The sequence below is a fragment of the Ahaetulla prasina genome, chromosome 4 (genome assembly GCF_028640845.1).
Source record: "Ahaetulla prasina isolate Xishuangbanna chromosome 4, ASM2864084v1, whole genome shotgun sequence".
Lineage (NCBI taxonomy): Eukaryota > Metazoa > Chordata > Lepidosauria > Squamata > Colubridae > Ahaetulla > Ahaetulla prasina.
In genome coordinates this window covers 66,645,620-66,663,177 of record NC_080542.1, presented here as the reverse complement: position 1 = coordinate 66,663,177, position 17,558 = coordinate 66,645,620, and the positions used below count along the sequence as shown (strand labels likewise).

Below are 17,558 nucleotides of genomic sequence, written 5' to 3'. Positions count from 1 at the left end.
TAGATTTGAAACACTCCACAACCCTAAATATGACTTATCAATTTATTTATTTATTTATTTAAGACTGCCCATTCACCCTTAGTTGAGTGATGTTTGGATCACAATGATACTTTGTAAAACACCAAGCTAAAATGCCATCCAGAAGGGTATATTTTGGCAAAATTTGATGCTTGACAAATGCCCGTATATATAAACCCACCATAACACCATTGTTACAATCTAAAAAAAGGTAGCAAGACCAAAAGATTGATTAATTTCATAGTTAGGCATGATAGGTAGAGATCAGTATATCAGGTCATTTGTACTAGTTCAGTGATGGCTAACCTTTTCCGGACCAAGTGCACAAAGCACGTGCATGCATCTGTGAATGTGCACATGTGCCCGAATCCCCAAAATGCAATGCGCGCGCAACCCCCATGCATGCACCTCACACACACACCCCACACATGTCCCATGTGCGGCAGAGACACAATGACCAGCTGGCTGGTGGGAGGTGTGCGCACATGCACAGCGGAGCTGAACTGGGCAATGACTTACGTGCCCACCTGCGTGCCACAGGTTTGCCATATGGTACTAGTTCCATTGTATATTAGTTATTAATATACATGTAGTCCTTGGTTAATAATGGTAATCATGACTGACTACTCAGTTGCTAAGAGATGCATAAAGCATCATAAAGCAAGACAACACATCCAGCTCTGACCTATGACAGTAGTTTCAGCAGTTCCAGTTACTTATTGTTAGGCAAATCTTGCATGGTTATTAGATATGATATCATGTGGTTGTCATTTTTGACCTCCTTCTGGCTCCCCCATTGACAGGCTAAGGGAAGTTACAGTGAAGGTCGCAAATTTCAACCACACTTGCCTTCTTTCTCTTGCTTTATTTTTCCTCCTTGCTGTTTTATGTGTTTGTTTGTTTGTTTATGGGATCACTGACTAGTCTGGTTTAATTTATGTGTCTAGACAAAAAGATATTTACTTCCAAAGATTTCAGTTTGTTTCCAGAAGACAAATATTTATAAGATTTAGATGAATCACATTAATAAATTGTTTTTAAAATACACTTTTCCATTAGGTGATCATTCTGATGATGACTGTCAAATTGTTTATTTTGTTCTCTTTTGTTTTAAACTAATTTCAGTAATAATACTTCAAATAATGTTTTAAGCCTCTTTTAATCAATTATTCCATTACAATTTTGTTTGCCAAATGACTGTCCACTATACTTTCTTTATAACTTTTCCTTTTCTCGTACAATCTGGACTGCACATTTTTGAACAATGTTAATTTCAAATAATTTTTCATCAGAAGTTACATGCATTGTAAGTTGATTTGGATACAAACATCAGCAAGCTTTGTAAGAGAAACCAATTTATGTTTCTGCACTAACAGTTTTATATTACCTTTTGGAAGAGAAATAGGTCAGTGTAGATCAAAAGAAATGTATCTAGCTTTTCTTTAATATTTATATCAGTTTATTATATATATATATATATATCTGTTAATTCGCTAGGGAGAAGATTCATTATATTCGAACAGAAGGTACACATGGACTTGAAAAATTGTCTTGTGATGCAGATCTAGTAATACTTCTGAGGTAATATATAATAATTATTTCTAGTACAATTTTATTAATTTTATTAATTTTAAAAAACAGGAATAAAAAGTTAAGAGCCAAGAAAAAGAAAGAAAAAGGATCAGACAAAAAGCAAGATAAAAGTGCAAAAATAAAATAAAATAAAAAATGGCTTATGACTTTCTTTGATACAGCTATAGATAAAAATACCTCCAACTCTTACTCTAAATTTGGCAATAGTCTATATTACTTCCATAATTCCATTAATTCCAATCATCAAAACCCAAAAACAAAATTACATTTCTCTTTGTTTCTTGCAAAAAGCCCAAGGGTAGCTCCATTAACAACTCATTTCTGGTTTTTAAAATACAACAGGTAGCCCTTCAATCCATACTACATATCCTTTTGTATCAACTCATCTCTAAATCTTCACCTCTCCTTATTAAACATCCAGTAAAAGATCCAGTAAATTTTTTATAAAAATACCCAATATTAATCTTTGTTCCACTCATCCCTCTTTTAACAATTAAACTTTTGTAAAATATAAAAATATTAAACAATATCAAAAATAATCACCCCCTATTTTGGAATGACTAGTGAAACAAGAAGAGGCAAGCAAGTAACCCACTGATTTGATAACATCAAAACTGATACAAAGATGAACATCGAACAACTGAATATGCTGTGCTTGACAGGGTAAAATGGAAAATATGCTGTGCTTGACAGGGTAAAATTGCTTATGAAGTTGCAAGGATTGGACGGGACTGAATGGTTAAAACAGCAACATTTAGATATCAAAAATTAATCTGTTATGCCATTAGACATTTCCAAAATGAACATCGTTCAAGTTCACCAAATACAAGAATTACTTATTTAATCATATTTAGATATAGCAATTTTATATTTTTTTCTTCTTCCTGCCAACTATTCTTAAGTTCTGTAAATAAATTTCTGAGTCCTGTTTTTTTTTAGTATCTGTTTATAATTTTTCCAGGAAGAAACTCCAATAAATTTCTTCTATTTCATTTTAACATAACAATTCGCAACATTTTTCAGTTTTTAAATGATTATTCAGTTACATTTGTAAATGCAGTGAATCCATCTCAGTTGTCTCCAGATAATTTGTTCAACTTCAGTAATAACATCTTGTTCCAATAGAGAGTTTAAAATTTTAAGCACTTCAGAGGCCATAAATCAAAAGTTTCGGGAGGGGATTTCTTCCTCCAGAACTTAATCAATCCATTTTTTTTATTTTATTTTATCACAACAGTATATACAATCATCAACATAAAAATAACTCATCATTAGAGAAAAGTATATATAAGTAAAAGTATGCATATAATATTATAATGAAGAGAACAATAGGACCTCCAGTTTCTCATTCCTCATGAACAAGTCATGGGAATGGAGATTTTCTGATTGGCTGATGAGCTGAGCAACAAGAGTGTTCCCTCAAGATCACAGTTGTGACGCAGCCTAAATTTATGGACACTAGAATTGGCTATTTTCCCCACTGGAATCCGGAACGCAGTATACTTAATAATTAAATTATTTCTTTCCATATCTAAATCCTTCCTTCCAAGAGTAGCTACTTCATATTTATATTGATAAAACTCATAGTAAAAAAAAAGAAAATTCTACATAATTTTGGTTGTCAAGGTTAAGAATGTTATTAGAAAAGTATGAGCAATCCTAGTACTAGAAAAACCTATTAATGGCCTTTGAAAGAGAAGATTAAGTGGAAATATGTGGTGAAAATAAGTTTGTATTTTATGTGCAGTATTGGCTTCTTGTAAAGAATGTTTTCCAAAATTAGAAAGGTTCTTTTTGTTCAGAACAGAACAGAATAACAGAGTTATTCTGGCTTTGGAGATCTTCTACTATAGCTCAACTGGTAGCGGAAATTTTGAGTAGTTCGGAGAACTGGTAGTAAAAATTCTGACTGGCCCTGCCCCCATCTATTCTCTGCCTCTCGAGTCCCAGTTTATTGGGAGGAAATGGGGATTTTGTAGTAACCTTCCCCTGGAGTGGGGAGGGAATGGAGATTTTACAGTATCCTTCCCCTGGAATAGGGTGGGAATGGAGATTTTACAGTATCCATGCCCACCAAGCCCACCAAGCCCACCAAGCCATGCCACGCCCACCAAGCCACCCCACAGAACCGGTAGTAAAAAAATTTGAAACCCACCATTGAGTTCAACCCCTTCTAGTTCAATTTTTATTCTCAGATTTGGAATCTGTAAGAAGCAACTGGAAACCAAAGATTCTCTTATATGGAATCTGGGCCTCTGTGGTTCAGGCTGCTAATGCAGTCTGTTATTAACAGCAGCAGCCTGCAGTTACTGCAGGTTCTAGTCCCACCAGGCCCAAGGTTGACTCAGCCTTCCATCCTTTATAAGGTAGGTAAAATGAGGACCCAGATTGTTGGGGGCAATAAGTTGACTTTGTATATAAATATACAAATAGAATGAAGACTATTGCTAACATAGTGTAAGCCGCCCTGAGTCTTCGGAGAAGGGCGGGATATAAATGTAAATAAAATAAATAAAAAATAAAATAAATAAATTATATTACTTACAAACACTAACATGGAATTGGTTAAGGAGATCAAATAAGTTTGATCTCTCTCACTTAAATAATTTTTTATACAGTACTTGATACCTAAGACAGACAGTCTGTAAAACACATACAGTGAACCAGTGGGCAAAATTGCCCCTGAGCTTTGTATTTCTGGGCATTTTTACACATAATGAAGTTCTCATATTTCTCTCCCTTTTAGTCTTTTTGAAGAAGACATTATGTCCTACATTCCTCTTCAAGCAGCCTTCCATCCTGGCTACAGCTTTTCTCCCCGTTGTTCACCCTGTTCATCACCTCAGAATTCTCCAGGTAAAGCATTTGAGAGTGGATTCTGTGGCTAGATTTGTTTCTTATTATGTTGTATTCCTATTCCAAAAAATACAGCAACCAAAGAACAAACACTTTCCCTAATATTTTTGTACCCATTATAAATGCATACTTTAGTTTATTTCTCATCTGAGAAATGCTCTGCCAAGAAAGAAAGGTGGTTGACAGCTCTCACTCTCTTCCCTAACTTTATGCACTGTTAATTTGCAAGAAAGAATGAATTTGCTACTCTTGTGGTGTTAGCTTCAAAGCAAATGAATACCTACTGCTAGAGTCCTAATAGCTGAAAGCTTTCTTGTAATGAAGGACTTGTTTGGGCATGCTAAAAAAATATCTTCATTATAAAAAAATGCATATCAAAATCTTGTCACCACATAATAGTGTTGTGTATATGTTTGCTAGTGTAGCTTATTTTTTAAAAATCTTTGAATTTAAAAAATGCAATCAATGCAATTCTTTATATACAGAGAAATAATTTCCAGAAGATGCAAGATTGAATTCCACATATTGTTATACAATATCTAAAAATGGTTTCTCAGCATTGTTTTCTTTCTTGATCCATGTGAAATATTGTACATTAATATTTGAATCTGGTATCATTTAATAATGCCAAATGGTGGTAATTTTAAGACAGATAAAATTAAGTTCTTTGCCATATATAACATACATACATTAGAGAATTTGGTAACCTGTACTAAGTTGTTTAAATGTACAGCATTGGCTGCAAATTATAAGTTCTTTCTTATGTTTGTACTTATCAGGCTTGCAACGGGCAAGTGCAAGAGCACCTTCTCCTTACAGGAGAGACTTTGAAGCCAAGCTTCGCAATTTCTATCGAAAGCTAGAAGCAAAAGGATATGGCCAGGGTCCAGGTAAAATTAAGTGAGTAGTTATTATTGATTCCTATATATTATTTACTTAAATAATTTATAAATATGAATATTTTTATAAAGGAATCCAGTTGGAAAAAATTTCAGTTCTGCAAAGCAGAAAAATACAAAAATGGTTAGCAAATGTAAATATAATCTAAATGCAAATGGTGATAATTGTGAAGCCAGTATATAGTAAAGGAAGAACATCTGTTCTTCATGTAACTTGTCATATTTTTTGTAGAGAGCTAAGCAATACACAATGCCTTAAAAGCAAAGGCATTCTTTGAGAACAAAGATTAGGCAGATAGGGTGTGAGTACCCCCTTTGGTTGGGAGGGAGATGAAGCCTTCTAAATCTCATCTCCCCTGGCCAGGCACAAACTGTCCAAGTAGTTTCAGGTTGATTCCACATCACTCCTTTTCTAATCCAGGACTAAATAAGATACAGTGACCAGTTCCTTGCCACTAAACCAGCCATTTGCCTAGCAGACCAAGCAATGCATCGTTAGTTAGAACACCATTTTCTGGGCAGATAAGAGCTAAACATTGCTTGAGAATTGTGGTCAGTTCTTTTGAATTTATCTAATACCCAATCACAAAAAACAGCTTTAATGTTAGGCAATCATGGGGAGTCAAACTTTAGAAGATATAATAAAGGTTTATACACATTAAAATACTTGAGCAAATAAAATTATTGGCAATAAAAATGTAAATAAATTTTTAGCTTATTAATTTAGTGATAATGTTCCAAAGCTGAGACATCATCACTAAAAATCTCTTTTGTGATTATTTAGCAGCACAGTTCTAACAACGAAGATTTTATAATTTTGTAATAATTCTCTGCTGATAACTTTATTATATTTACAAAGAACCAATGGGTCAAATTATATGCCAAAACTCTTTCAACAATATTGAAGCAACTTATTGCAGAAGAGAACTTTATACTCAATTAATTACTGCAATAACAATAATTGAATCCAATTTACATAATTACTTCTCATTCACCCCACTCCAGATTAATAATAAGGCGTGACCACTTGCTGGAAGGCACTTTTAATCAAGTGATGACTTACTCACGGAAGGAGCTCCAAAGAAATAAACTCTATGTTACATTTGTTGGGGAAGAAGGGTAAGAAGTCACAAATGTGGGCAAAAAGCATGTTTTCTGTTATTTTATATGGATTGAATTTACAATAGAATAGGCTATACAAAATAACTGACAAGGAATTAAATCTAAGTAGTGCATTTTTAGCATCATAATATCATTGCATTATGGTAGAAAAAGTCAGGATGGATTAATCAAAAGAACAACCTTGATATCAGCACATAGAACAAATATGAAATTCATATTGCAGGAGCAGCTATCTTCCTTAATTATTTCGAATAAAGGACAGTATATATGGATATAAATAATTGGTATGAGACCAGCCCATATAAATAGCATCTTACAGAACTTGCCAATAATTGCATAGTTAGTAAGAATTTACAAATGAATTAACAACTCCTTGTATGACTTATTCAAATATTTATAATTGAATTAACAACTCCTTGAACTTAGGCAGTTTAAAAGGTAAAATTTATATTTTTGCTAAGGATTTTTTTCTAATATTTAAATGTTTCTACTTATTACAAAATAAAGAATCCTTATTAGTTAGAATTATAGCTAAAATTATGTTAATAATGAAAGAAGAATAACAGTTGGTAGGAATTTATATAATTATATATACTGTATGTATAAAATTATAATATATATTATACTTGGCCAAATCATTCTAGGAAATACTTCTTTGCCAGTTGTCTCAGAGGAAGGGCCTTGAAGACAGCCACAAATCACAAAATACTTCACATTCTTGGCATTTATTTAAAAGGCACAGCATAAATAATATTCCATCCAATGGTGTTATAAGTGATGTTATGTTGTTTTTTCAGATGAGATGAAAATATAATTTAATGTAAGGATGTAAAATAATCAAGAATAAATAATTCTGTAGAGATAAAAAGCAATAAATTATGCAAGAATTCAAAATAATATCTCCAAAGTAAAAACAACAAATGTTGAGTGATATTTATTTTTTGTATGTTTATAACAATTTTTCTTTATTTATTTAGGAAACTATTTTTGCTGCTACATAAATTTCAGAGGTTTTTTTTTTGTTATAATGCAATGACTATTAGGAAAAAGATTTTGGAGGACAGCGGTATCTCTCTGCTGACCCTCCACACCCTTCCAGTAGGTAAAGGTAAAAAAAAAATCAAAATAGTAATTTGGTAAATGAATATATGAAATGCAACTTAATTTTAAGTTGCATTTTAAATAACTTTATATTTACCGTATATACTCGAGTATAAGCCGAGTTTTTCAGCACGTTTTTTGTGCTGAAAAACTTCCCCTCGGCTTATACTCGGGTCTATACGGCTTATACTCGAGTTTTTGTTTTTTTTTAAAGCCCCTCGGCTTATACTCGAGTATATACGGCTTATACTCGAGTTTTTTTTTTTCTTTTTTTCACATTTTACCGGACGGAAGCCCTGCCGGTGCAGTGAGAGGGCGGGGCGGGGAGCCGCCAGCCTTCTCAGCTGAGGGAGGGAGGGTTTCCCCAACCGGTAGGTGCCTCATTTCCCACCCTCGGCTTATACTCGAGTCCCCAGTTTACCCCAGTTTTTGGGGTAAAATTGGGGACCTCGGCTTATACTCGGATCGGCTTATATTCGAGTATATACGGTACTTTGGATTTCAAAGCAATTTGAAAGAGGTACATTTGCAGCATTAATTCTCAATCAAAATTAAAATCCATTCACAAAACCTCAAAAAAATGTCTAACAGTTTAACATGGATAAAGAGGAGAACCAGCAATTTGTCATGAAACAGGTATGTAAGATCCATTCCATGTGGATTTTTTTTTTCCAGCTTGGATTACAGTGGCCCATCCCGGGAATTCTTCTTCCTTCTTTCTCAGGAGCTTTTCAATCCTTATTATGGCCTGTTTGAGTATTCAGCCAATGATACTTACACTGTACAGATCAGCCCCATGTCAGCATTTGTAGAAAATCACCTGGAATGGTAAGCTTTTTAGTTAAGTATACATGTCATATTAACTCTCATTTTTTTAAAAAAATAAATATACTATACTTTTTAATCTCAAGTGTAATATTTTATAAATTACAATATCATCTTTCTTTATATGAGATTCTGCCACAGTGTTAGACCTACAGTAAGGCAGCTAAAACTGAGAATGCTAAAGCCTCAATTATTAACAAAACCTTGGAGAGATAATTACTCAGTCAGACTTAATTGTTAAAATAAGAGCCAGGTTTAATCATGACAGAATTACTTTAGAGAAAGAAGTAAAGTACAACCTAGTAACTTATTTGACAGACAGGAAAGCTGCAATAATACATCTGGTTGAAGGCTTCAGAAGTGGAAAAACAAGGAAACGAAGAATAGTGCACCATAACTATATTGTTTTATATTTTTATATTTTATTGTATTATAATAACTGATTTTTCATACTCCAGGAAACTTGTTCTTAGATATTCTTGACTCTCAGATTCTAAAGAAAGAGAATTTGTTCCTTTGGTCTTAGAGAGCACTTGGGAGAATTAAAGGCAAATCATTGAATAAAACCATAAAGATTTTTCTTTGCCTGTTTAACTATTTTTTCTTGCTATATTTAATATTGTTGATATGGTACACAGTTATGTAAGTAAAATAGTGTTAAAAGGTTTTTTTTAGTTATGAGGCTTTATCTGCCACAATAAACTTAGAGACCCCAGGTCAGCACAGAACTGGATTAATGGCTTGGTTTGTGCCAAAATGTTACTAAACTAAATAGAAAAAATGTGTTTATAAGAATTAAATAATTTTTTTCATTCATAACCACAATTAGAATATTCTAATTATCCATATTAAAAAGATTAAACATAAATTCTCTATTAGTCATTTAGGTCCTAGAATTTTCTATTGAATTAAAATTCAAATCGAAACTCTCATTTTCTCTCATAATACCTGGCAAGTTATTGCCCTGCAAAGACTGGAGATGATCCTATTAGGGCTCTGGTTTTCCTTGTGCATGATTATTTTAGCCAGTTGGGTGGCAGTACTTACCAGAATGTGGCCAATCTCAAAATGTTAGCAAGATCAGACCTGATTAGGACTTGGAAGAATGACCATCAGAAAATTGTGGAGCTGTAAATTAAACTGAGAGAATTAAAACATTCAAAAGAAGGCAGTATCAAAACACTTCCATATTATTGCCACAAGAGTTCAACTTATGGCTGATAAATTATGTGGCATTTAACTCATGTATCCCTTGTTAAAGAAATAGCTAAAAAATACCTAATGCCGAAATAATTAGCATTGTAAGTGGAAATTCTCATAGCTCACAACCAAGCAAAACATTATTGCTGAAAAGTAATTGCCTGGGTTTCCAATTAAAGTAGGATTAAGTATCATATAATCAGAAGGATGTCTTCCTCTGATGTCTTATAACCCCATTATCAGAAGACAGCCCTGGGCTATGTGACCAAGTTATCCAGCTACTGTATAGATTCCCATGCCCAGAAACACAGGTTGAATAAATACTGCATTCCTTTCCTGCAAACTGCTTGAGTGTTGATCTTGCAGGCATCAGTTGGGAAGGAAATTTATGAAGGAAGGTTTCAAAATAGAAACTCTGACTTCCCTATATTCTTAACTAGATAATTGAAACACTTAGTGCAGTGGTTCTCAACCTTTATAGTGCTGCGACCCCTTTAATACAATTCCCCACGATGTGGCGACCCCAACCGTAAAATTATTTTCATTTTGAATTTATCGCGCCTGAAGCCATATTGGCTAGCGATCTGAACTGCTTGTGATTGCCTTGAGGATGGAGGCATTAAAGCAGAGACTCCTCCCCTATTAAGTTTATCGCGCCTGAAGCCAGATTAGGCTAGCGATTGGGAGTGATTGCAGCTGGCTTGAGAGGGAGACATCAGAGCAAAGATTTCTTTTTTAATTCATCGCGCCTGAAGCCAAATTCGGCTAGCGATTTGAAGAGCCTGCAGCTGGCTTGTGAAGTCAACCATTGGAGCGCGATTCTTCGACTCGCAATATACTTCCCATATTTCCAATGGTCTTAGGCGACCCCTGGCAAATCGTCATTCGACCCCCAACGGGGTCGCGACCCACAGGTTAAGAACCGCTGACTTATTGTAATGGTTAAGGTACATGCCTAGAAATCAGGAGATTATGAATTCTAGTTTTGCCTTAGGCATAAAAAGTAACTGAGTGACTTTGGGCCAGTCACTCTCCCTCAGCCCAACTCATCTGATAGGGTTAATGTTGTAAGGAACACAAGAAGAGAAAGGAGTTTTGGTATATTTGCCACTTTATTGAATATGAATAGAGTAGAGTAGAGTAGAGTAGAGTAGAGTAGAGTAGAGTAGAGTAGAGTAGAGTAGAGTAGAGTAGAATAGAATAGAATAGAATAGAATAGAATAGAATAGAATAGAATAGAATAGATTTTTTTATTGGCCAAGTGTGATTGGATACACAAGGAATTTGTCTTGGTGCATATGCTCTCAGTGTATATAAAAGAAAAGATATGTTCATCAAGAATTCTAAGGTAAAACACTTAATGATAGTTATAGAGTACAAATAAGCAATCAGGAAACGATCAATATCAATATAAATTGTAAGGATACAAGCAACAAAGTTACAGTCATAAGTGGAAGGGGATGGGTGATGGGAACGATGAGGAGATTAATAGTAGTGCAGATTTAGTAATAGTTTGACAGTGTTGAGGGAATTATTTGTTTAGCAGAGTGATGGCGTTCGAAAAGAAACTGTTCTTGTGTCTAGATGTTCTGGTGTGTAGTGCTCTGTAGTGTTGTTTTGAGGGTAGGAGTTGAAATAGTTTATGACCAGGATGTGAGGGGTCTAAATATTTTGACAGCCCTCTTTTTGACTTGTGTAGTATACAGGTCCTCAATGGAAGACAGATTGGTAGCAATTGCTTTTCTGCAGTTTTAATTATCCTCTGAAGTCTGTGTCTGTTGGGTTGTAGAACCAAAACAGACAGTTATAGAGGTGCAGATGACAGATTCAGTAATTCCTCTGTAGAACTGTATCAGTAGCTCCTTGGGCAGTTCGAGCTTTCTGAGCTGGCGCAGAAAAAACATGCTTTTTTGATGACTTTTTTATGTTAGCTGTCCATTTTAGATCTTGAGATATGGTAGAACCTAGAAATTTGAAGGTCTCTATTGTTGATACTGTGTTGTCTAGTATTGTAAGAGGTGGAAGTATGGAAGGGTTTCTCCTAAAACCTACCACCATTTCTACGGTTTTAAGTGTGTTCAGTTCCAGATTGTTCCGGTCGCACCATGAGGCTAGTTGTTCAAGCTCCTGTCTGTATGCAGATTCATCATTGTCTCGAATGAGGCCAATCACTTTTGTGTCATCTGCGAACTTCAGTAGTTTAACAGATGGATCGTTAGAGATGCAGTCATTGGTATACAGAGAGAAGTGGGGAGAGCACACAGCCTTGTGGGGGTCCTGTGCTAATGTACAGGTATCTGATGTGATTCTACTTAGCTTCACCTGCTGCTTCCTGCTTGTTAGGAAGCTTATAATCCACTTACAAGTGTGTTCAGGTACTCGTAGCTGGTTTAGAAAGGGTGGGATAAGTATTTTTTTAAAAGCCAACATGTTGAAATCAAAAGAACCAGAAATGCAGATTCAGACAATCCTGTCCTGGAGTCACTAAATAATCTAAATCAGAGCTGTCAAACTCACGGGCTGGATGCTGGCCATGCCCATGCCCATGCCTGGTTTAGCAAAGGGAGAAAAAGTTCTGATATGTCCCATGACGACGCCATGATGATGCAAGTTTGACACCCCTGATCTAAATCATCAGGAACTTCTTCATCTTGCAAAGCAATTTGTTAAATTAAAAACTATCTGCAAACATTGTCTATAAGCAGTAATTGTTTTATTCAATTACAATGAATTTCAAATAGACAGTATTTCAAATAGACAGTATTCTTGTTGGTACCAAAAACTATATTCTTACTGGATGTGATTTTTCTATATTCTAAAGTAAATTTATTTAAGTGATTTCATGTTCTCAATTTTTCTTTTTTACTGGGTAAGTTAGAAAATTGTATACTGAAGGATCTGACTTTCAGTGATGTACAATTCCCTAACACATTATTGGAATTAATATTGCGTACACAACCTTAGAGATTTGAAACATCAAGGATCATCCAGTATATTTGGGTTGAACAATGTTTGAGAATGGAAAATTGTCTCTTTCAAAGAAAGGAGTAACATTTTCTCTCTGACATACTCACCACTGCTCCAATCCCTCTTCTTGGAGACTTTCATCAACAAGGAAGAGAAGTGGTTCAGATTACACATAGCTGAGATGATGATGTAGATTGTAGAAGATCCCATCTACTTCCTTAGCACTCACAGAATCAAAGTCAGCCCAGATAATCAGAGCCATCCTTTTTGGACCTACCCAGCTATTATGAACTCAAAGTAAATCTGAATGACTTTTTTTTTCAGATGCCTTAAAAATTCCTCACAGCAGCCCCTTAGATTGTCCTCTTGCACATCTCTTCCCAATATGGTAGAGATTGCTTTGAGAAGAAACACTAGTCTGTAGATGTAATAAGGAGACAGAAATATTTATGTTTTGCTGCTCTAATCATAATAGCATATACCCAAATATTAGTCTGGTTTGGTCCTTGTTTTCCGCTTTACCACTCTTTTTATAAAGTCTCATAACTGTCTATGCATTTTGAAATCCTAATTGCCAGTATTGTTAATAATATTTGACAGCAACATTGATAATATTTTACATGCTGGAAAAGTGGCTTCAGAAAAAAAAAATCCTTCAGAAAAAAAGACGTTGTATTTAATAAAATTGTAATTCTTTTCCCTAAATTTGATTCCTTAAAAAACTGAGTTTTTTCACAATATGTAAAAAATTTCCTACAGTAATTGTGCCTTGCAGCTGCGCTGCAGTACCATTTCCACAAAGAACTTTTCATTCCTTCTTACTGATGGGAAAAGATGGCTTTTCAGTATACAACTTTTCAATTTAGTGCAATAAAATAAGTTCCTTGGTTATAGGAACTCAAGTAAGGTTTCAGGAAATGCCACGTATCTCTTGGTATCAGAGCAAATAAACATAATGTACTTCATTTTCAGGTATGTGCAGTTCTGTACTAGGGGATTGATTGATGTTCTTTTTCATTATTTGCCTCTTTAAAAATAGCAATAGCAATAACACTTACTTATATATCACTTCGTAGTGCTTTTACAGCCCTCTCTAAGTGGTTTACAGAGTCACCATATTGCCCACAACAATCTGGGTCCTCATTTTACTGACCTTGGAAAGATGGAAGGCTGAGTCAACCTTGAGCCGGTGAGATTTGAACTACCGAACTGCTAGAAGTCAGCTGAAGTAGCCTACAGTGCTGCACTCTAATCAGTATGCCACCTCGGCTCTTACAAAACACATTGATAAACATTGTTTAATGCACAATAGCAGAATATAGTTTAGCTAATTTATTGATTGGAAAGAAAAAGTGTTGAAAGAATTGTGGAAAGTTTTACCACTTTTTATGATTAATAGACATTTTTGGGGTGCAAAATTCTACATTTAAATTGCAAATTATTTTGATATTGCTGAGTATATATTAATTCATTTGCAAAAATAAAATATTCACAAGAAATATATTTTCTTAATATACTACTCTCAGTAACCTTCCAAAAAATTGTATCAAGCCTCTTTATCATCTCATACAATAAAATGTTCCAGGAGGAGAGGTAGATAGAAAACAAATAGAATCAAATAATAAACTCATTCTTTCTTTCTCTCTTTTTTTTAAAATACTGAGATAAAATAATTTATGAGATGGAAAGCAATTTAATGCAAAATTAATACTAGAAATGGCAAACACCTTTGGTATTATTCCAGTGCATTTTGATAGATCAACCGTAAATTACTATTCACGGAATACAGAATAACAGAGTTGGAAGGGACTTCTAGTCCAATCCCCACTCAAGCAGGAGACTCCATATCATTTCAGACAAATGACTGACCAATTTATTCTTAAAAATCTCCAATGATGGAACACACACAACTTTTGAAACCAAGCCATTCCATTGATTAATTGTTCTAAGTGTCAGAAAATTCCTCCTTAGTTGTAGGTTGCTTCTGTGTGTCTTGTCCTACATTCAAATGCTTTGGAGATCCCCTTTTCTTTTTTGGCAATCCCCTTTTCTTTTTGGCAGCCCCTTAGATATGATTGATATACTATTATGTCACCCCTAGTCCTTTTTTTCATTAGAGTAGATACAGTTTCTGCAACTATTCTTCATATATTATAGTCTCTAGTCCCTAATCAACTTCATTGCTCTCCTCTACAGTCTTTTTAAAGTCCCAACATCTTTTTTATATCATGACATCCAAAACTGAAAGTAGTATTCCAAGCATGGTCTTACCAAGGCATTATAAAGCAGTACTAATATTTCAAGTTATCTTGATTCTATCCCTCTTTTAATGCAACTCTAACTTTTTTGGCAAATGCAGCACACTGCTGGCTCATATTTAAGTAGTTATCCACTAGAACTTCTTGATCTTTCTTATTTATTTATTTTTTGAGTCAGATACCATCCATTCTATACTTATGCATTTAGTTTTTCTGATTTAAGTGTAAAACCTTAACTTTCCTTGCCATTGAATTACATTTTGTTGGATAGGACCTAGTGCTCAGGTCTGTTGAGATCCTTCAGGATCTTGAATCTACTTTCTGGAATATTGGCTAATCCCCCCAGCTTGGTGTTATTTATTATTTATTTATTTATTTATTTAATCAAATTTTTATACCGCCCTATCTCCGGAAGGACTCAGGGCGGTTTACAGCCCGATAAAAATACAAATATAATACAAGATAAAACACTAATTAAAAAACTTATTTAAATAGGCCAAAATTTAAAATTAACAATTAAAATGATAAAACCCTATTAAAATTAAATTTAAAATTAAAATTCTAGTCCAGTCCTGCACAAATAAATAGATGTGTTTTAAGCTCGCGGCAGAAGGTTCGAAGGTCAGGAAGTTGACAGAGTCCTGGGGGAAGTTCATTCCAGAGGGTGGGAGCCCCCACAGAGAAGGCCCTTCCCCTGGGTGTTGCCAGTCGGCACTGCCTGGTGGACGGCACCCTAAGGAGTCCCTCCCTGTGAGAGCGCACGGGTCGGTGGGAGGCAATCGGTGGCAGCAGACGGTCCCGTAAGTAGCCTGGCCCTAAGGCATGGAGCGCTTTGAAGATAGTTACCAAAACCTTGAAGCGCACCCGGAAGGCCACAGGCAGCCAGTGCAGTCTGCGCAGGAGTGGTGTCACATGGGAGCCACGAGGGGCTCCCTCTATCACCCGCGCAGCCGCATTCTGGACTAACTGGAGCCTCCGGGTGCTCCTCAAGGGAAGCCCCATGTAGAGAGCATTGCAGTAATCCAGGCGAGATGTCATGAGAGCATGAGTGACCGTGCATAGGGCATCCCGGTCCAGGAAGGGGCGCAACTGGCGAACCTGGAGACGGCCGTCAAATGGTCTTCAAAGGACAGCCGTCCATCCAGGAGAACGCCAAAGTTGCGCACCCTTTCCATTGGGGCCAATGACTCGCCCCCAACAGTCAGCCGCAATTGCGGCTGACTGTACCGGGGTGCCGGCATCCACAGCCACTCCGTCTTGGAGGGATTGAGCTTGAGCCTGTTTCTCCCCATCCAGACCCGTACGGCCTCCAGGCACCGGGACAGCACTTCGACAGCTTCGTTGGGGTGGGCCGGTGTGGAAAAGTACAGCTGAGTATCATCAGCGTACAGTTGGTAACTCACACCGAAACCACTGATGATCTCACCCAGCGGCTTCATATAGATGTTGAACAGGAGAGGCGAGAGAATCGACCCCTGCGGCACCTCACAAGTGAGGTGCTTCAGGGTCGACCTCTGCCCTCCCGTCAACGCCGTCTGCGACTGATCAGAGAGATAGGAGGAGAACCACCGATAAACGGTGCCTCCCACTCCCAATCCCTCGAACCGGTGCAGCAGGATACCATGGTCGATGGTATCAAAAGCCGCTGAGAGGTCTAATAGGATCAAGGCAGAGGAATAACCCCTATCCCTGGCCCTCCAGAGATCATCAACCAACGCGACCAAAGCCGTCTCCGTGCTGTATCCGGGCCGAAAGCCGGACTGGAATGGGTCTAGATAGACAGTTTCATCCAGGTACTGGGATAATTGACGTGCCACCACACTCTCTACAACCTTCGCCACAAAGCGAAGGTTGGAGACCGGACAATAATTACCTAAAACAGCTGGGTCCAGGGAAGGCTTCTTGAGGAGAGGTCTCACCACCGCCTCTTTCATGGCGGCAGGGAAGACCCCCTCCAACAAAGAAACATTCGTAATCCCCTGGAGCCAGCCTCGTGTCACCTCCTGTGTGGCCAGCACCAACCAGGAGGGGCACGGGTCCAGTAAACATGTGGTGGCATTCAACCTCCCCAATAACCTGTCCATGTCCTCGGGAGCCACAGGGTCAAACTCATCCCAAACAGTCTCAACAAGACAGCTCTCCGACCTCTCACCTGGATCCACCCAATTTTGATCCAAGCCCTCCCAAAGCTGAACGATTTTATCGTATAGATAACTACTAAACTCCTCAGCATGTCCCTGCAATGGGTCATCCCGCTCCCCCTGTTGAAGGAGAGAGCGAGTCACCCGAAACAGGGCGGCCGGGAGGTTATCTGCCGATACAATGAGGGAGGAGACGTAGCAATGTCTCGCTTCCCTCAGTGCCACTAGGTAGGTTCTATTATATGACCTAACTAATGTCCGATCAGCCTCCAAACGACTAGACCTCCAGGAACTCTCTAGGCGTCTTCTCCGGCGTTTCATCTCCCTCAGCCCCTCGGAGAACCAAGGGGCTGGTTGAGACCTGTGCTGGGTCAGAGGCCACAAAGGCACGACACGGTCTAGAGCCCCAGCCACGGCAAGTTCCCAAGCCGCGACTAGTTCTTCAGCCGAGCCGTGAGCCAGACCCTCAGGAAACGGCCCAAGCTCCGTCCAGAACCTCTCCAGGTCCATCAGGCGCCTGGGATGGAACCATCGTATTGGTTCCGTCTCCCTGCAGTGTTGAGCGGCAGTCCGAAAGT

General features: G+C 37.1%; 1 protein-coding gene and 1 long non-coding RNA gene across 4 annotated transcripts in view; one reads left to right on the top strand and one right to left on the bottom strand.

The window, feature by feature from the left end:
- The window catches only part of HECW1 (HECT, C2 and WW domain containing E3 ubiquitin protein ligase 1), a 249,520-nt gene that overhangs the window by 213,288 nt on the left and 18,674 nt on the right, over positions 1-17,558 (top strand). For all 3 annotated transcript variants that reach the window (XM_058183258.1, XM_058183260.1, XM_058183259.1), the window contains 5 exons: positions 1,516-1,599; positions 4,358-4,467; positions 5,247-5,367; positions 6,372-6,485; positions 8,265-8,417. In XM_058183258.1, coding sequence (XP_058039241.1) covers positions 1,516-1,599; positions 4,358-4,467; positions 5,247-5,367; positions 6,372-6,485; positions 8,265-8,417 — 582 coding nt within the window. The remainder of the gene's footprint in view (positions 1-1,515; positions 1,600-4,357; positions 4,468-5,246; positions 5,368-6,371; positions 6,486-8,264; positions 8,418-17,558) is intronic.
- Positions 7,356-17,558, bottom strand: part of LOC131198521 (uncharacterized) — a 28,918-nt gene continuing 18,715 nt past the window's right edge. The window contains exons 5-6 of the long non-coding RNA XR_009155105.1: positions 9,462-9,554; positions 7,356-8,409 (exon numbers count right to left, since the gene is read on the bottom strand). This is a non-coding gene — a long non-coding RNA (uncharacterized LOC131198521). The remainder of the gene's footprint in view (positions 8,410-9,461; positions 9,555-17,558) is intronic.